The 20684-nt window shown below is 43.9% G+C and overlaps 1 protein-coding gene across 5 annotated transcripts in view; it reads right to left on the reverse strand.

Moving 5' to 3' along the window:
- Positions 1-20684, reverse strand: part of BACH2 (BTB domain and CNC homolog 2) — a 187438-nt gene that overhangs the window by 29674 nt on the left and 137080 nt on the right. For all 5 annotated transcript variants that reach the window (XM_065632173.1, XM_065632171.1, XM_065632172.1 and 2 more), the window contains one exon: positions 17031-17285. In XM_065632173.1, the coding sequence (XP_065488245.1) occupies positions 17031-17273 (243 nt within the window). In that variant the 5' untranslated portion in view covers positions 17274-17285. The remainder of the gene's footprint in view (positions 1-17030; positions 17286-20684) is intronic.

Consider the following 20684-nt stretch of genomic DNA (forward strand, 5'->3'; position numbering starts at 1 on the left):
TCCTTGCTGAGATTTCATGTCTACTGCAAGCAAAAGGTAAATGGCTCTTTCAGCCCAGGAAGGATGGGCAGTAGCATCTCAGCAGAGCCGTAACCCTGTGCCCCGTTCTGGGCTGGCCCCAAGGAACTGATTTCCCTGTTTCTGCTTCATATGTGAGATTTTTAAGATCAACCTGGAAAGCAAGGTTGAAGAAAGCAAGAAGAAGCAAGAAAATGCCATCTACCCTACAAATCCTAGGAATACTCTCCATGTAGAAAAATGATGGCATTTCCAGCTTGGCATGTGATTTCCCTGTCCTGGGAGGGTGGAAGTTGGGACTTTACAGCTATTTGTGCGTGTGTGTGTCTACATATGCTCACGTGCATCCACGCATGCTAGTGTGAGAAAGAGACAAGAGAATGTGAATGTGTGTGAAAGGGAGTGAATTAGCCCCATCTGCTCCGAAAAGATCATTTTCTCCTTGGATTTCTCTTACTGTCGTACCGTTGTCACACTAGAGTGCTTCTAAAAGGCTGCAGCTCTGGCTGCCAACATCATTACAGCTGCTTGGATTATTAACAGTATAAATAAACTCTCAGAGACACTACTAAGAAAATATTAACTACAATTATCACTGTCTGATAAAATAATGAACAGTGAAGTGTTATTCTGCTGCCTCAGTCACCGGTGCGCATTTATGTGTGCAGTGAGTAATGAAAAACAGTTTATTTGCATACTGAATCATCCTGGAATTGGTTCTTGTTATTTTATTTTATTTATTTTTCTAAAGATCAAGCAGCACAGGCTGAAGCTCTGTGTTTGCAGAATTCGGCGTACCCCGCCTCCTTTCCCGCTGTATATAATCCCATTAATTCCAAGTGAACAGAAAGCCGTGCCTCTAGCCATACACACATCTGTCGGAGGAGGGAGGTGGGGCAGCGTGCAAGCTACCAGCAGCAACTCCAAAACCTCCTGATGGACTTTTATTCTTGGGCCTCACTGCTTTTTCTCCCTAAATGAGGAGCAAGGGCCCAAAACATGTCAATTCAGAGTTTGCTGCGTGGATCCTCCTTGCCTTCGCCTCCTCCGCTGGCCTCTACTGCTTTGGCTTTGCAAGTTCATTTTTCCTCACATTCCCCAGCAATACTCTCAAGCCCTGTCCTTTCTCAACAGTAGTGGGGAACTTGGGCTTGGTTTCTAATTAACAGAGGTTATTACTTCCCTGCAAATACTGGGAAAAATAGTTTTTAATCGCTCGAAGCGCAGAAGACGGGAGCAGGAGCCTCTCACCCCAATGTCTCCAGGCCAGGCTCCAGCACCTGCACCCCAGCAACACCCTCCTCGGCAGGTTGCAGGTCAGCCTTTACATCTAGTCTTCTTGGGGCATCATCACCTGTTCATTAGTACAGTTCATAAAATGAGGAGAAATAAGCTATCTGGGCCTGAAACCTGGTCTCACCGCCCTGATTCAGGAGCAGCCGCTCTCTTTCAAGCTGGGTCCTGTGGGTTAGTAACTACCCAGCCCTAATTAAAGATGTCTTCCCAGGAAAGCACCAAGTAAAGACCCCACTTTGTTCATCTCTTCCATCCTAGGCCACCACAAGGGCTGCCACAAGTAAGGGCCTGGGCAGGCTGCGGGCAGGGAAGCATTTGCTGTCCCGAGCCCCAGGGCTGAGGGCAGCTGACACTGCCCGAGAGCAACGGGTGCGAAAGTGACGCTTTTCCCATCGGGGCTTGGGAAGAAGTTGATGATTTGGGTGACAGCGAGGGGACACGGTTAGCGCGAGGCACATTATCGGGCTGAATACGTGAGCTGGGCTGTTTCTGCCTGAGCACGCGAGGCTGTGCCAGGGTGAGGGTGTCTCTCAGGGTCCTGGGGAAACGTCCGCATCACAGCCAGGTATGAAGGAAAATCAAGAAAGATGACAGACAGGGGCAGTAGCAAGTAAATGCAACCAGGTAGGAAGGCAAAAATGCCATGCTGAGTGACAGACAAGGGGAAGGGGCATTTTCTGAAATAGCTTTCCTTAATCTGGGCCAGAAAAATCCTGCACTGTACCTTTAGTGTTTTTTATCCCACTGCCCCTTTTTCTGTGCCATTTTCCACTGTTTCTCCAGCATCTCATGCTCCCTGCCTGGTCTCTCTTCCTGTCTACAAACCTTTTGTTCCACCAGACCCCACTTCTGCGCCTGTTGCCATCCACGGCAGGACCATCATTTATTTTGCACGCACACACATGCACACACACACCCCACAGCCCGGGGTTCTTGTCACCCACATCAGTACGGCAGTGACAGAGGAAGAAAAGCAAGGTGCGGAGAGAGGAGGGAATGTCGTCCTCGTATGTCCCCCTCTGCCAGAAGGACAGCTTGGAGATGATGATCTTCCCCCTCCATACAAATCACTGCCAGCATGAACCTCCATTGCTGGGAGGGGAAGAGTTGAGCCACAGCCTTCATCTTCCCTCCAGCATCCTCCCTCTCCTCATTCTCTTCTGGCTGCCAAAGCAGGTTAGACATGGCTTGCCCTAAGTAAGTCACCTACATTAATTTTTCCTCTTTAATTAAAGGGTTCTTCTGTGAAACAATTCATGAGAACTTCTTTGCTAAGGGAAAGAAACTAAAGTGTTATTCCACACAGGTTTACAAAGACAAACATGCTCTCTGCAAAGGAATTTTGTTCCCCAAAAAGCCCCCATGGAAGGCAAAACAGGATCTGCTGAAGAAGAACTAAACTTCATTTTAAATCAGTGTACCATGTACAAATGCTGTCTTACAAATAGGATTATTTAATTTAAACCTTAGATCTATCAAGTTCCATTACTTCAAATGGAGCATGTCGTTTCTTGACTTCATTATAAATCAGGATTATATTACAATTTATGTTAGGTAAAGTCACTGCTTCGATAGGAGGCAGTGAAAAAAAATTACACAGCAGTCAGTAAATAGAGCAAAGTCATTGCACTGTTCTTGAAAGGCAAAAAGTCATCTTGCTAAATGAGGGTCCGAGCTGTCCTGCACCAAGACTGTTCCTAATAAATAAAAGACCTCTGGGAAAAGTGCTGAGCATACGCTGGATCTATTTTCAGCTTGCATCAGCAGCTGCTGCCCCTGGGATCACATCTTTGCTCATACCCTACACCATATGTAATCACTCCAGTGCTGCAACCAGTAAGATAATGAAAGAGCATGGCATAAATCTATACTTGAGTGGAATGCTAAATGAGAAAAATAATACAAAAAAGGGGGAAATAAACCACATTTTCAAGTCATTAGGAAGAAAGACTTTGACATATGAAGTGTTGCAACCATTAATAGCACTTATCATATAGAGTGGAGACAAAGAGACAAATTAATCAAACTGACAGAACTGGGACATTTTATGCTAATACAGGCTCCTGGGTTTTCGTTTGTATTCTTCTGTGTCTGGAAAACTGATACCATTACAGGGCAGGAAATTGCATGAATAACATGCAACAGATCATAAAAATTCACACACCAAGTGCAGAAACACTGCCAAAAGCACTGTAAAAACAAGGCTAGAGACCTCAACAGAGGAACTACCAACAGCTAATGAATGCAAATAAGTACAGGAATATTTCCCATCCATGCATAACAATGAGACATAGGCTGTGACTCCGCAGTCTCCAGTAGTGTAGGTAAAATAAAAGCCTGGGGAGCAAACACGCAGACGGCTGCGGGGGAACTGCTGGCCAAACCAGGGTCTGAATTTGTTTGCAGTATTGCAGCCAGCAGCTTAAAGCCACTGGGGACCTGGCAGAGACAAGTGCCGCTTCTGTCTAAACTGTATTGCTATGTTAGATTTAATTTAACGTTTCAGGTAGAAGAGAGAGGGGGAGGAGGATGAAAGAGGAAATAAAACAGACCTGCAAACCAGCGCATAGTCACCCAAAGCAAAAATCCCCTCACCCCAGCACAAATCCACAGCACACAGTAAAAACTCTCACAGATAAAGACATTTTAAACATGATTCGTTTGGGAAATAGAAAATGCGCTTGCTGTCCAAAGCCACAGCCGTGTTATAAGGGGAGGAAATGGCAAGAACTACAGCAATGCTGGGCAGGGCACAGTGTAATGCAGGATCTTGCCAAGGTTACTTCATTTGCCATGAAGACTTCTCAACGACCTTTAAAAAATCCTGGCAAAACAGAGCACTGGTGAAGTGCGGAGAGCTCACCAGCCATATAAACACCAAATGACAAATACAGCCGCGGCATTTCTCGTTGCTCTCTGTTTTTAAAAAAAGTGATGCTTTCCCCCTTGTACGGTAGTTACCGTACAAACCTAAGGCTAGGACTAACCTTTTGGAGCTGCGTCATTCCCAGCACTGCTCTCACCTTCCCCAGAATAGAACGATATGCAGCTGATAGGATTGAGCAAGAGCATTTACGTGCCAATACTACAAGCATAAAGAGGGTGAGGAAACGCCAGCCTGCCCAGGGGTGGCTGCTTTCCTGAAGAGCAAGTGGAGTTCAAGTTCTTCTCACATTTGGTGCTGGAAGACCCCATGTTCAGAGGTGGCAGGGCAGAAGCTGTTCCACGACCACAGAGATGGGCACAGGGAGCACAAAATGCAGAGCCCAGCTCTCCGTCTGCTCTCCAGTAGAACGCTGTGGAGGTTTTACACAGTTTTAGTCATGTGAATAGGGTTTATCTCCAAACCTCAAAATCTCCTTCTGTTCCTTTGATCACTACTACAGTTTCAACAGGATGCTTGGCATGGTACCAAAAAATGGTGCGCACACACAAAAGCAAGCTGATCCAAAAGCTTTCCAAAGACAACAGTGGTGTAACCTTTGTTCTAAGGGGAGAAATTAGAAACAGGCATTTGTTAACTCCTGTAAATATACATCCATCTGACAGATGGACAAGAGTTGCAAGCTGCAAATGGAAAGTGTTTCTCCCTTTCCTTCAATTAAAAAAAGGATAGCACACATAATTAGCTACAAAAAGGCCTCATGAAAACCTCAGCTTTAAGAAATTTAATATCGGGAGGGAAATAATTTGGTCAAATAGTTTTAACATTGTTGATTTCTTCCGCTCATTACAATAGCAAAGATACCTTTGAAGTCTCTCAAGAACCATATGACACCTGACCCTTTCTTTTCCTCTACCTGCAATCAGAACGTTTTGGGAAAAGACAAGCCTAGTTAGAGTAAAACATCAATTCCTGAAAGAGAATATTTAGAGAGGTCTTTACTATCATCTTACTAATCAACCAAGAGGTAAAAAGCACAGTGACAAGAAATGACCATGAATTCTCACACTGCTTTAGCTATGCAATTTCTCTTCAGAAAACCAGCTTCAGAACTGGCTTGTAACCTCACCAAATAATTAAAACTGTATCTGAGAACTAAGTCAAGAGTCCAAGAGCAGATGATGCAAACAGTCTGGGACCCCGCAGGCTGGGATTGACTTGAAACCCCCCAAGCTTGCTGTAAAGAGCAGCGTTTGGTGTGCAAGGCCGGTCTGCTCTACAGAGCTGCTTGAAGGAGGTCCAGCACAGAGCCTTGACAGGGGCTCCTGCCAGGGTCACCTTGATTGTGCAGCACCAGCTGATGCCAGAGGCCAGAATGTGACCAAATGCTTCTCTTCAACAACACACCTGCCCATGCCCTCTCAACTGAGGTTTCCAATTGGGAAGTTCATACATAATAGTGAAATAAATCCTACACGAGAAGGATTAGGCTCATCTTTGAAAAGGAAGCAGAACTAAACCAAGCTTGAAGTAGCTCTTACTGGGTGTTCTTCTCAGTTTTCCAACTACAAGATACATCGAAGACAGGGAATGAAGCAAAGGAGTTATTGATTTCAAGGTTTCTGCCACTACTGAAAGTGACTCTTTCTGCATGCTATGATGACTTCATTAATGTGCAGAAGTTTCTTTGTAGAATGTCAAAATGCCTAAACATGTAATGGACATCGCTTCATTCTTCACTTCCTCGGATGATGGTATAGATATTATTTGTCCTCAATGGCTACTGCTTACATACACTGGGCAAAAATGATAAGGATAGATGGCTCTTACAAAAGACAGGTAAATCGCTATTTTTTGGGCCTTGCATTTGACAAATTAATTCAGACATTTAAAACATAGCCTTGGTTTGATTGCGCCCAGTCTCCTGAACACTACTAACAAGTTAAAGGAATAGACAGAAACTGCTTGACTTGGCTTTAGGTCCAGACAAAACTGCCATATGCAGAAAGCCATTCACGGAGGAACACGGAAAACTGCAGTCAGATAAAAATAAGGTTAAAAAGTAGTTCACTTCAACAGGCAGATGGAATGGCTGGAGACACCCATCCACCTCAAGTCCAGCTTCCCCTTCCAGAAGTAGAAACGAGCACTAGTCCTCTGTGGGAAGCAGAAGGGAAGTTGTCAGCATTTGCCTTTCCCCAGCTTCTTCCTGTCTTGAAAGGTTACTGGCTCCAACCCTGTCCTTTGAAAGAAACAGGAAATAACTTGAGCTTATTCAGGTTTTACTTGACCAAGATCCCCCTGACAGGGAAATTTTCACTGAAGGCTGCCTGTGTATCTGGGGAGAGAGGTGGACAGGCACGTTGTACTACTGCTGTGTGGTCAGAGACGGAAAGATACTTTGCTTTCAGAGTTGTTTAAGACTTTTTTCTTACTAGCTGCAGGCCCTTGAAACAGAGGACCACAGGTCTGAATTTCAAAGGAAAGAAAAAACCCAACACATTTCCCACAAGCAAAAGCTTTACACAGCCAAAAACGTAGCCTCAGCCTCCCGACAGTCTGACGAAAATCTGAACCACTTCATCAAAAAAGCATTTTTTTCCTGAAACTGAGAACTGTACTGGCAAAGTTTGAACGGACTTTTTTTTTTTCTTCTTTAAATCTACTCTTTTTACCTTGAAACAGTACCACAGACTTCATCCCCACTGATTCTGGGGACATAAAGTAAGAGGTATGTGCACAGAGTAGGGAATTTGGTCCTATCACAATCCAAAGCAAGCAAACTTCAAGTAAGGTATTATGAACTGTTTGATGAACTAGATCCCACACCTCTTTATTAGCACTTTTCAGGTCCACTTCTGGCTCAACCCTTTTATGTGGATGGTCTCCTTTATATTTTACTACCCCAACAAAGCCACCTCAGCCCTGGCCTCAGGAGGCACATCGGACACCACAGGAGCAGAAGGAAGCACTGAGAATACACCAAATATGCCAAATCTGTCTGCACTTGTTTCAGTAACTCTGTAAGCTTCCATTTCTCTAAAGTGTTGTTCTGAAATGATAAGCAGCTGCTGGAGGGAATGCTGTGGAGCATATGCCTTACGAAACCCAAATATGTATTCAACTAAATGTAGCTGCTTCAAAACCAAAACAAAGGCGCCTGCTTTTTGGGGACCTGAAAACCCAAAGCTCCCATCTGCCAAGACTGATTAGCTCACTGTGGAAGAAATCAAGCCTTGCTAGGTACCTGCTTGCCTGTTCTTTGGGATAAATGCGATGCCCAAAAACTACAATAATAGCGGAAAAATTTTTTACTTCTTGCTCTAAGTAAAAAATTATTTTTTTTTAAAGTTAAGAATTTATTTTCGAAGCCAGGTCTGCAACAGCTCTGTCACTTAAGCAAAAATTCCTAATTAAGCATCCCTGAAGTGCCCCAGTCTCCTGGTGAGGGACTAGAAGTCTGCAGTAATTCACAGACTCTTTCTGACCTGCTCCACGCCTTCAAGTCTACTTTCCTCTTGGATGTGGAAGTCTCAGAAGCTGTTCTCAATGGCAGCACACAGGACATCATGGGAAGAACAGGTAGAGGACACAGTGTAGAGCCCATCGGTCACCCAGGACCAGTTGGCCAGTTAAGGCAGCGAGTGGCTCCATCCTACTCCATTCATCTCAAGAAATGCTGCAACTAGTTGGAAAATCCCCTCAATGCCTCCTGCACTCTTCAAAGATACAGAGGGAAGAACATGAGACTGAAATGCTGGCTGAGGAGAGATAAGCTGGAAGCTCTGGTTTCAGATACATGGGCTGCTCTGGGACCAGCAGCTGTGCCAGCTGCGGGTCAGTCTGTTCACCTCCGTGTGAGGTAACATGAACCAGAGCATTTAGAGAGAGGTAAACAGAGCTGAGTGGTTCACACAAGGTGATTTCATCATTACTGACCTGATGCACAGACCTGTGCTGTAATTCCCATCTGATGCATCAGCTTCCACCCCAGCATTCGCAGGGAGGTGATGACAGGATTTTATTTGTTCACAAGAGACCTCAAAAATCTACTGCTGAAGGTTTTATGTTACCATTATTTAACTTCTGAGCTGATACCTCTCAGTTCCAGCTGTTCAGTGACACTTGTTTACATATTGGCTTTACTGAAAGTGCTAGTACTGCGATTCTCTGCTGTTCTCAGCCCAGCTACAGGTATTTTAACTGCGGACCCTTCCTTGGCTAGTGGCAGTTCCTGGGTCACAGCAAGAAGTTCCCAGAGCCACTTCAATTGCGAATGAACCTCCTCTTCTCCACAGAGTCTTCTAAAGCTTCCATCGCTGGCTCTTAGGTCATCCAAAAGATGCATCATGCAAACATAAAACAAAACAAATGCCCCATTTACAAAACAAAAACTAAAAAAAGGTTTCAACTATTTCTATATGTGGGATACAGACAGGTACACTTAACCGCACACTGATGACATCTGGTCTTTAGAGGTCACTTTAAAGGTCACTTTAAGCAAAGTGAAGGACATAAGGTTTATTATCCCATCTGATCTATGTTATCTTAGGATCTTCAATTTTACTCAACTACATCTGTACTGAGTACCAAACTTCTTGAAGGGGTGTCTGAAGCTCATCCCGCTCTAAGGACATTTGCCTTACAGATATGAAACAATGTGGAGTCACACACATCGCTGAGCAGTTTGTTGCTAAAAACACATGCCAAATTTTTCAGTTGATTTTAATCTGGCTTCAAAACAACTGCCAGTGGCTCTCATGGTATCTTTCTCCAGTAAATTAAAACATGCTTATTAAAGATATACCTGATCCTTTATTTTAATTTAAGTCTTTAAGCAACCACCCAAGCCTCCTCTCAAGATGTTTCAGAGAAATTAAATCTCATTTTTAAAATAAACCAATCCTGGGCTAGACAGATCTGTAGTTTTACCAAGTACAGCTGCTCCTACTTACTTATTTTATTAAAGTTAATAAAATGTACAAGGACACAGTTTTCACTAGTGTCAGACTGTGCTAACTAGGTGTTTGCTGGTGGTCTCACATCAAAGCAAAATAGATGAAAAGTCAGTGCTGCACAAGAGTCCTGGAATAAACCAGCCATTTCTCCCTTCAAAGCTTGTGTCGTGCATGTAACAGAAAGTGTGTCTGCTCATTCCTCTAAAAAACCCCAACACCCTGCTCGTAAAATTCACAAGGAGCATCTCATTCCCAAATTCTAGTACAATTCAACTGCCTTCTGCTCACCTAAAACCCGTATTTCACTTTCGAATCGAACTGTACTTTCCAGCCTCAATGTTTGTTGACTGCTGCAATGCATCATTTGAATACATGCCATATTCCACCCCATAACATGCTCAATTTCACTGGTAGCTGAGAAAAACAGCCAGTCTGACATTATTCACCAGGGAAATATTGTCAGAAAGTGCTGAACAGAGATAAAACCTTATCTTCTTTGGGTCTTGGGAATGCTAATAAAGCAAAGTTTGGTACTGGGATCAGAAAGTACCTTACAGGTTGTGGTCTCTGATGTGGTGAAGCTGAGAGGTGTCTTATCTGGGCCCTATCTGTCTGCTTATTCAAACAGTAAATGCTCAGCCTGTATTTCTGGACTCTTAAAAGAGCAGATACTTAGCTTTCTGGCAATAAAGAAATTCAAAGCTTTTTTAGAGGGAGAAAAAGCAAAGACAAACAAGGGTGAAGAGGTGAGGAGAGGAAGAGATCTTACAGACTTCAGGGTCAGAGTGCTCACAGAGATAAGGAATGAAACAGTCATGGCTCAGCCACTTCGTTTTCATTCATGCCCAGATGTGTATTTAAATACAGCAAAAAACCGCCAACATTAAACAAACAAACAAACAAAACACATCTCTTATTAAACATGCTTATTGCTTCTGCTCACACCCTTAGCATACTCTACCTCTAGGACTTAATCTTCGGGACACCTATTACATTTTAGATAATGTTCGTCATATGTGAGCGAGAAGGTTTCCCCACTGCAAATTGCCTTTTCAATAGCGAGCGCAATCAGAGTCAATCAGCCCGATTTAGCACTAGCAGCAGGCAGGAGTCTAACAAAGGCAATGAAATTGAGTCCACTTATTGCAGTGGTGAATTTCATCCTGTGCATTCATCTCCGTATCCCTTTCAACAGTACATTTTTATATGATTACTCAAATAAATATAAATAGTATAGCTACCACCAAAGGAAGGGTAAAGGAGTTACTGTAAGATTTTCTTCCCCTTAACATGCATGTATGCATGGTTTTTGGCATGCTTTTTTAAGCCTAGCTCCCCCTACAACACAACAGAGGTTTATGTCACTTTTCTCCACTGGAAAGGATCAGAGAAGTGTTATCAATAGTGAGACAGCCCTCATCAGAAGATAATGGAAGTTACGCCCCATGGAATGAAAAGTTTGTGGCTCGTTTCCTCATCATACTTGAGGCATGAAAAATCAGGCAGTGCCGGAAGCTTTTGAAGTGAGACATGGATGGAGTTTCACATCACATCTTGATGGTCTCATTTCTGTTTTATTGTTCACCTGCTAGAAACAAAATATGTCATTCGTACCTTGAACCATGCTATGTAAACAATGCACATAAACCAGTGTGCATTCCTGTCTCGCGGTTTCTTCTGAATTAGTACTGTATCATATAAGATCTCAAAAAGTACCTGAATGCTCAGTTTTACTCTCACTACAGATCTGCAGCCTCCAGTCATCCTTCTGTGAGGTCAGTGCTAGCACTGTGAATCCGCATGAAAAATAACACGTTCCCTAGGAGGAATTTAGGAAACCAAAGACCCAACTTCCACCCATATGGACTCACTGATGCGGCACTGCTGAGGTGAGGCTGAAGCATAAATGAGTTTGAAGCCCGACTTTATTTGAAACCTGATGGATACAACCTCTTGCCACTATAAAAAGCTCTGTGGATGAAGGGGGTGGTGGCTTTCAGGAAGGCTTTCAGGTCACTGCCACCTCCTGAGACAAAGCAGAATTAATTCTGGCCAGTGCTGTGTGGAACACCAATGGCTAGTACAGTCCTGTAAAAAGCAAACCACACTAATGCTTCCTGTTCTCTAAGAACTAACCTTAGCTACTCCTCATACTCTCTGGGGTGCCAAAGAAAAAGGGTCTTTTGTTGCTCCCTACTGCGTAATAACATCTCTCCAGCTGGGAAACAAACTTCCAAGCAGACATTTTCTTCTTGCCCTCTTGCTCCTGTTTCCCACATTTATCACCTCTTTCACTCCAAGCGTCTGTACAGAGCACTCCCAGCTCAGTCACCGCATTCCTTAAAGACACTATATTTATACATATACACACTACAGAGAAAGCAAAGAGACAAAGTAAGAGAATAACATTTATTTCTAGAGAGATAAAAAGGAATATTAATTGCCTTTAGCCAGCAGGGTATGTAATAGTTGACCTCCTGCATCCTGCCTTTCATTTTCCCCTGAACACAATCATCTTTCGTTGGCTAATTCCCAGCATTTTTCCCCCAGGCTGGCGGGTTGGCATGGATGGTTAGCAGCTGCCAGTATTTCTCCTCCCTGTCAGCTACGATCTCTACTAATGTTAGATGCCTGGCTCAGTCCCACCCAGGGTGCCGCATGCCTTTGCCTTCCAACGTAACACAGGTTTTGCCAGCCTTGAACCTGAATCGAGCTCCCGTTCTGCCTTTCTCCTTGCAAAGATTAACCAGTGAGGGAGGTAACCCACGTCAACTGAAGAAGCAGATGACAGATTTCACAGGGCTAGACCTCATGGGGAAACGGCAGGTTTTGCAGCAGCCACCGAGGAGCAGTAAAGCAGTAAGAACACGGAGAAATTCAGCCTGTGGTGTGTGCTAACATCTGCTTTGAACATCATTCTCTTAATAGCAAAGAAAAGAGCTGTGCGGATAAACAAACAAAAAAGCTCCTCAAGTACATCCCACCTCTTCTTCCTAAAAGAGATGCTGCTTCCCTTTGCCCCTTGGAAGACTTAGAAGCCCCAGACAACTCAGTCTAATCATTTTGCTTTAAGAAGGCAACATTTCCAGCAGACAGTTCGCTGCACTAAAAAAAGTCACCAGTAACCACTCATTGAAATAGATTCAAGAAATTCAAGGGTTACAGGTAAAACTAACCAGACTGCTTGAGAAGCAAGTTGGATTTATAACAGAAAGGATAGTATCAGACCAGCGCTAGAGAAAGTTAGGTCTGCTGCTCCTGAAGACCTGCATTTAATGTCACCAGAGAGAAAGGCATTTGGTGCTCTCATGGTTATTTTTAATGTATGCCCCAAAGTAAAAAAAATCCAAGCAAGGTCGGGAATCTTGTTTGTAAGCTGTAGGACTCTCATGCAACTGAAGGGTTTTACTTGTTGTTGCTGTTTCTGGGGTTTTTTCACCATTTAACTGCAGTCTCAGCTTTCAGAAAACCAGGTGAATGAGGTGTTTGCACAGACGATGCTCCTCTGCCCAGCGCATGGCTTTCAGCTTGCCCATACAGACTTGCTGTGCACTTCTATTTGCAAAGCTACGCAGGTGAATAATAGTGAATAAAAAAGCCTATTCAAAAAAGCACTGGCTCCTTCTCAAGTAAAGTAGAGTACCACTACAGCATGAATGACTCAATCATCTACTTGAGAGCTATTACTTGCCGTGATGAAGCAATGTTAATTGGATAATGGCCTGCTGCCAGCTAATATTGGCATGACCTACAATACCCCTGGCTGACAGCCGTGTCTCTCTCTATCACACCTTTTTTTGTAATCTGGATGGGAAGTGGAAACCATTAAAAAAGCCTCATAAGTGCCATTTAACTTCTTATCATGAATTAAAAGCTTAATTAAGTGCCTTGTTAAAGGAAGGAAGACCAGTTTTCGTGATTAAATAAAACAAAACAACAGTTAGGGGTATGGAGTGAATGACTACCTTACAGCTTTAAACTCAGTTCTTGGAAAATATTAATTTTGGGTTGCATTTAACAGCAGCTGCTATAGGAAAACTGCACAATTGCTAAAAAATACCCTGGGTGAAAAGCAGGCAAGGTTCTTGTTTCCCAAAACCTGCAAAGTAAGAAAAAAGTGTAGAAGAGCTAATAGGGTCCTTTTTTTATTAGCTGCAGGCAGCTGACACACTCCATTCCTCTAACTCTGCTCTGGGGGCTGATAGTTCACGAACCATGGCCACATATGAGCCCTTGTTATTAGATGACTGTTTTTCCAAGCGCTTATCTACGCACTAAATTACGTTGCTTTAACAAAAGGTGTAGTACAAAATCAAATTACCGAGGTTAGCACAAAAGGGTTTATGGAAACTCTTCAATCAGTGCAGAATTAGCTCCATACTTAGTTTAAGTTGATTAGGAAAAGGTTTGAACTAAGGCACATTAAGTCACGCTTGAACTGACCTGAAATGCCTAACACAAGGTTTTGCACTGGTTGAAAACCCTAGGAATTCAGCTAGTCCCAATTCTGTGTGTGCACAGTGTCTCCCTACTGAAATGACTGGCATATCATAAAGACTGCTCTCACTTGTAATTGGATATAAACAAGAAATAATGTAAAAACATCTGTTCACTGTTTAGCTAGACAACAGTTAACAATGTCTGGATGCCAGATTAACAAACAGACCTCAACATGCTAAGAAGGAAAAAAAAAAGTCTGCAATTCAGACTTCAGAAGCAGATTGACTGCTTTGAATAATCAAAAATAAGTTATTTTGTTTTGCTGTTAAGCTCCCTCCCACCAACATTACATGAGTGTAAAAGCTTTATATATAAAGCTGTATCCAGCTCCAACATCAAACCTTTGAGAAATAATACTAATAATGTCCTTTCTCCACAGTTGTATACTTTAGCAGTTTTCAAACCATGCCAGAATTCAAAACTCAATGCTTGCATGCTTGACTTAAAAATATCTTTGTTAATTTAGAAGTGATCGTCACCTTCAGAAAAGTTTTGAACTGTGAAGATGATATTTAAAAATTATTTTAAATCTCTGTTTTTCTATAACAATGACATGCCAACATAAACTGTGTCTAAGCCTGAAAAAAGTATTGTCTCAGGACATTAATTTCAACGTTTGTTTGAATTTTTTCTACTGGAGGTATAATGCCCTACATGACAGATTAAGTCAATTTTCACAACATACCTTTAGAAATAACTCATGGGATGCCAGATCTCTGCAGACAATAGCCTTGGGAAGAGCCATTAAATTGTGAACTGGAAAAGACCCTGCTAACTTCTTTTAATGCAATATAACTAAGATGGTTTTTCCCCTGCTCCATCAGCTTTTAGAAATTAACAGGAGTGTTTCAGTTCTTTTCACGGGGAGCTCCAAGACAGTTCCTTGTTGGAGGCACTTCCCATGTCTACACACAGGCACCTACCAAAGCGCACAGGCACTCTGAAGGAGAGCAACACCAGAAGCAGAGATGTACACCTTAACGAGGCAAAAACCAAGAGATAACAAACTGCGTCAGGCAGATCTCTGGCCCAAGCGTCTAACACTTGTGAGGACATTATTTAACTGATCACCTCACATGTTCAAATAAAGTAGTCACTGAGCAAATAGATTCCATGGAGTTACCAGCAATTAATTTGCAGGTGGAAAATATCTGTACGAGTAGGCTTTGGTAACTGAAGGTATCTTTCTTAATAGGCCAAGAGAGTTCTTTTCCAGGATGAGAAAGTTAAAGCCCTGGCATGCTGCAACTAACTGAAGCATGTGGCAAAATAACAGTGGTAGTCTTAGGTGGATCATGACAATTTCAGAGTACTGGAAAAACTAGATTCACTGCTTCTGCAAATCCAGTGTAACCCTAAGTCACTACAACTTTTGATCCCTCACTGAGATTTATTCTAAAATGTAAAACCTCAATACTTCATTTATCTATTTAAATAGAAATAATTTGTGGCTGGACTGGAGGATTTTTTTTTACATAGTATCTCATGTAAAACACATAGAAAGACAAACTTCTGTGTTTTAAATCTTCAGTGTCATACGAACATAGGACCGGGTCACCAACTGCAGATACGTGACGATACCTTCACCATCCTGCTCTTCCCACTGGCCTGCGGCTCAGCACCTCACCGCTGCTGTGATTAGAAATCTGCTAATTTCCAGTCTACTTTTACTAAAAGCCAGTTGAAAACAATCAATGCTTTTGCCAACACTGTCTTTTAGTAATACAGAGAAACTCCCCTCCTCAGCCATTTCATCTCCTCTTCCTACACAGAGCTGTAGCATCTCGTAGTCGTCATGCCAGCAGGACAAACCTTCCATGGTCTTTCCTTCTCCTCCTTCGAACCAGGGTCCTTCTGAACATCTCAGTCACTCTTGTATATATTTATTTGAATTTCAATTGTTTTTCTTAATCTAACTGGACCTGAATCATACATGGAGGTCTCACCAAGGCTTTGTAGAAGAGCAGTGATACTTTCCTGCCTCTTTGTACCTGTGCACCCTGGGCATGTTTTGTCACCTCTCTGCTCCCACCCTTGCTTTGCGGTGTGAAAGCTATGTGACAACGACTGAGACTTGATTATTCCACTGGAAATTATTAGTGGACACTGCAGAATCATAGTGGGCATCCTAGCGCGTCCTCTGCGATATCTCTGAACTCCCATGCAAAATGTCTGGGTTGAAATTTCTTCATGAGTAATATTCAGTGTCAAGACTCATGAAGTCACACCCAGTGACCTACTTCTTCTAATGCTCTCCAACTTGCGCCATGACAACATCACGACGCCACTGAAGTCTCCGGAGAGCTAAACCAGAGGGGAAAAACGGTGTGTGACGCTTCAGGACCTGTCACCATTTAAAAACACACTGTGCTTCTTCATGGGCGTTAAGCAAATGATGGTGAAAACCCCTCAGTATGCTGAAGTACCTTCCCACTGAGTGACCTCAGTCCCACGCCCTGGGGACATGGCCGTCCCTCTCGTGCTGCCAGTCCCAGCCAGAGACGCCGGGCAGGCAGTGCCGAGGCGGCGGGTGACGGCAGCCCAGGCCAGCAGGCACACGTCTCCCCTCCGTGGGCAGCAAGGCCACCAGCGTGCCCTACGGTAGCTGTGCTGTCATGGCCGTACAGCTGTGAGGAAATTACAGTGGGGGTGGAAGCCAGCCAGTGAGATTTTGTGGTAAAATAAAGTAAACTTTCCAGTGAGGTAGGTATTTTCTACGTCCCTTGGCTTCCTGCTGTGGGAGCCATGCCGTGTGAGAAAAACCCTGCTTTTTGACAGACTGCGTTCATGGTTTCTTGGTGGAAAACACACGGCCTGAAGCAGTTAGATCCCAAACTTGTCATGAGGGGAGGCGAGAGGAAGCAAGGCTGAATGAGGTGCAGGAGAGGGGAAAGAGGAGGACAAGGATATGAGCTGCCATAGAGAGGTGGACAGCAATGGGACTCCCAATAACATGATGCCTCAAATGATTTTTCAACAATAACCTGCCATCTAGCAGCCATATCACCCCTTTCAAATTTCCTGTCTGGAAGACCAGAAGAATATCAGCGTCCTGATAATGCCCTGAACGAAGCTACACTAATTAAGAGTTTGGGTACAACTCCTTTGGCGGCGGTGAGGAAGGCGAGTTGAAGCACCTTAAAGCTTTGCCGCAGCAACCATTAGTAATTACCGCTGGTGGGAAAGGGTGGTGTGAACATGTACAACCTTCAGCGATTCGCAACCCACCCAAACACCAAAACCACATGCTGGAGTAGGAACCAACACCCGTGCCACGATCCCCTTGACCACCTTAGCGGACCACAGAGGTCTTCCTCACTGCGCGGGACAGAGGGGCCTCATGTTTGTGGTGGGGGCACGGCGACATACTGTACCTCTTCCGGCAGGCTGACCACCAGGTCATTTTCCGTCTGCCCTACCAGGGCCTGCAAGAAGTACTCGCTGCAGGCAGCCAGCACAGCCCGGTGGGCGCGGAACTCCTTCCCCTCCACGATCAGCGTCACGTCACAGAGAATGTCCTGCTTCCGCTGGTCATTTAAGCAGAGGAGAATATTGGTACAGTGCACCGTTGACTCATACACATACATGGGGGAGTCAGTCTTCTCATCCACAGACATGCCGTTCACACCCTGCAGAAGAGAAGGGAGGGAAGAAAACACAAACAAGGCAGTGAGGAGCAATGCAGCCGCCGGGCGAACATGTGCGGTGGGATGCTGCCCAATTTCTGGGTATCCCGGGACCATGGCCAAGCAGTCCATTAATTCTTAAATCAAGCAAGTTGCTCAGGAAAGGTATGGGGAAGAGCATTCACTGCCATCAGCTTTCACCCCACGGCGCTTTGACTACCTAACCCCTCCTTGACTTCCCCCTTCAAAACCAAAGTAGAATTTAGATGAACTGCTAAGTGCTTTCCTTCAACCACCTACTACACATCTATGATTTTCGATTTAGTAGAGGCAGTAACAAGAGGACATGGGAAATTTTAGAAGATTTTAGCAAAAAAAAGCAAGAGTGACTGTCGGGTCTTCTAATAGTGAAAAGGGGCTTTGTGCTTGCTTCTGTTATTTTCAGATTAAGGGAAATAACCCTCAAAACCCCAGCCTGTTCTCCAGCTGACAGGCAGCGCTGTGTGTTTAGACTGAAGGCCTTGGCTCAAGTGAAAGGCAAGGTGGAACCGTACCCGACAAAGACAAGCCACTAACTGCAGTGACCTCATCTCTCAATCAGAATTAGAGCTATTTTAAGCCTTAAAGGGGGGAGAAAGATCTTTAGTGGCTTAGAAGAAATCCATTTGCAGGCATGGCAAAAGCAACACACCTTCACCAGCAGTCTAGTGTCATTTACAGAAAAGAGCGGTTTCTGAATTCCAGACCCACAGACCCAAGAAAATCCAGCACCCCGTGTGGAGGTCCAGCCCCAGGCGGAGGGCAGCACGTGGGTGCTGGGGCCACTCCTGCCTGCAGATAAGTCTCCCCCTCCTGACAGCAGAGCAGAAGCTGGAAGGATTCAAGACACTTGTCACAACCGCCTCAGCGACGAAGTTCCCTGCCTGCTGTTCTGCAATTTCTGCAACCAGCATTGCCTTTAAACACGGGGATCGGACTGGTGGTGGTGGTGGTGGCGGGTCAGCTTCCCACAACACCAACACTGCATGACCCCCCCTTTGCACTTGGGCACATGGAAGTAATTCTTCTCTTACCCAAAACCTTGTGTCCAGGCTCTTTGCAGTATTTTCCCATTTCAGTACCTCTGAGTAAAAAACACACTATGTACCCTAAACCAAACCAAACACCCTTGTTTTAAGGCTTATATGGCAAAAAAGGATTATTTGTAAGCATTCTATCTGCTGCCAAAAGGAAAGTCATGCAAACACACACATTTCAAGTACTTCAAGGAATTATTTTTCCAAACAACAACTGCCTTCTGAGAGGTAAGATTCAGAGAAATACAGGGCTAAGTGCAAGAGATGGAGGTATTTTAATATAATTCTGCTGCACGGCAAATATCTGACCACTGTACAAAGTGGAAGCAAAATTCCTCCTCTGCTGCTTTTTAACGTAGATCTTTGCAGTATTTTCCTTTGCTAGAACAATGTACAGGTACACATGTAGACACAACATGACTTCGAACTATTTCTCTTCCCATGTGTTCAAACCAGGGTACCATTTTCCTATAGTGTCATCTCGAAGATACTAATAATCTATACAAAAATGAACTTAAGGGGACCTGCTTGCTACTTGTGCAAGTACTTGTAAGTCTTTACTAGACTTCTCAAAACTCCTTCCTTTATAGGAGCATTTTCAAGCTAGTGGCTATGATGACTCTTTCTACAAAACAGGTGTTTTTGCCGACATTACAAAACTGTAATATTACTGGAATTCTTAATGGGATGCTTACAGATTCTCTTTTACTGGTATTTTCAGTATTTACTGCTGACTCATGTTACTTTTCTGAGTACCCAGCTGAAATGCCTACACGAACAGAAAAAACGCAAACAAACAAGCCAGTATCCATTAGCCCTTCATCGACTTCATATCTAGAGAGAAGATACAAACCTGTTTATCATCCTGCACACAGGTAAAGGAGGGAGCCACTGTGGGTTTTTTTATGCTACCAGTTGGATGTCTTAATCAGGAGAAAATTAATCCTTTCATTTTCCTTTTCGTCATAAATTGAGACTAACAAGAAAAATTGACAGCAAGCGTTTTATTAACACCATGGTAAGGTAAAAGAGAAAATGATACTTAGCTCATCCCACTCATAGTTTTCTGTGTAACTGAACTCTGATGCTAATGATAGTGTTAATGATGTTCTAAGTGGTCACTCTTGCGTGCTATGAAACGCAAGAGTTTACAAGAACAATCTAGTGGGAAAACCTGACAGTTGCAAATGACAATGCAAAGGGAAACGCGTTCATTGTTTTTTCTTTTTTTCCAGGCACGTCTTATGCCTGTAATGTCTCAAATGATGAAAAAATGTACCAGAAACCTGAAACCTGGCAGGTAATGAACAGAACATGAATTATATTTTCAGTGCCTTTAAAAAAAAAATAAACACAACAAAAACCAAAAGAGTTTGCCTGAAATTGCAATACTTTTTTACAGTAATAGTGCAATTTGTGTGAATCAAACCCTGAATTACTTGGTTACTAATTAGTAATTTCCCACTTTTAAACTACATCTCTCATCAAGCGTATTTTTAAGAAAAATTCGTTGCATGCCCTGTGAAGTGCTGAAAATACCACGGTGTATTTCCCCACTGGCGAGCGAGCCTGCCTTCTATGCTAGGAAACCTGACTGACGCGGTACTGAGATGCCGGCGCTGGAAATCGCACCCTCTGCTCCGGCAGATCCTTAGCTACACCCCTGGGAAGGACCTGCTTATTACCACCACGCTTTCCCAAGGCTACTGGTGTGACTCCGGGGGCTTCCTGAAAGTGGATCCTCACTGTGCCCCTTCCCACAGTCACTGAGAGCCCATCTGGATGCCCTGGCTGGCGGCTGCAATCTCAGCCCCACACAGACTTCCCCTGGCCGTGCCCCTGGCTGCCCCAGGAAGCACCCCAAGCCCTGCATTGCGCACAGGGAAGCCAGGGCTGGGTTATGGCTCAGGACCACCTCTTTATCAGCTTTTAATGTTTCAACACAAGTGATTTACGGTCTTCCCTTTTCCACGGTCTTGCCACCGACTGAATGACCTCCAGGCACAAGGTATTTCCTCTCCAAACGGCTTTATCCTGCAGGACAGGAGCAAGATGGTGAAACCCCGCACTGGGAAGTATATTGTTCGTTTTCAGAGGGAAAGAGTTTAGAGTGCAAAGAGAAAAGGTCACTGTAGGGCTTTGGCATCTAGCGGCAAGAAAATTAGCAGAATTCAACTTTTTTTCCGCACCCCTCCCCTTGGAAGAGAAAAGCAGGGATTAGGTATTAACTCTGAACTCTGAGGCAAGCTGTGCTGCAAGTCTTTTATACAGTGTTAATTCAAACCACATAACTTTTTTTCTGAATTCAGTATTATGCTGAGTTTGC

Source organism: Caloenas nicobarica, chromosome 3 (assembly GCF_036013445.1).
Source record: "Caloenas nicobarica isolate bCalNic1 chromosome 3, bCalNic1.hap1, whole genome shotgun sequence".
Classification (NCBI taxonomy): Eukaryota; Metazoa; Chordata; class Aves; order Columbiformes; family Columbidae; genus Caloenas; species Caloenas nicobarica.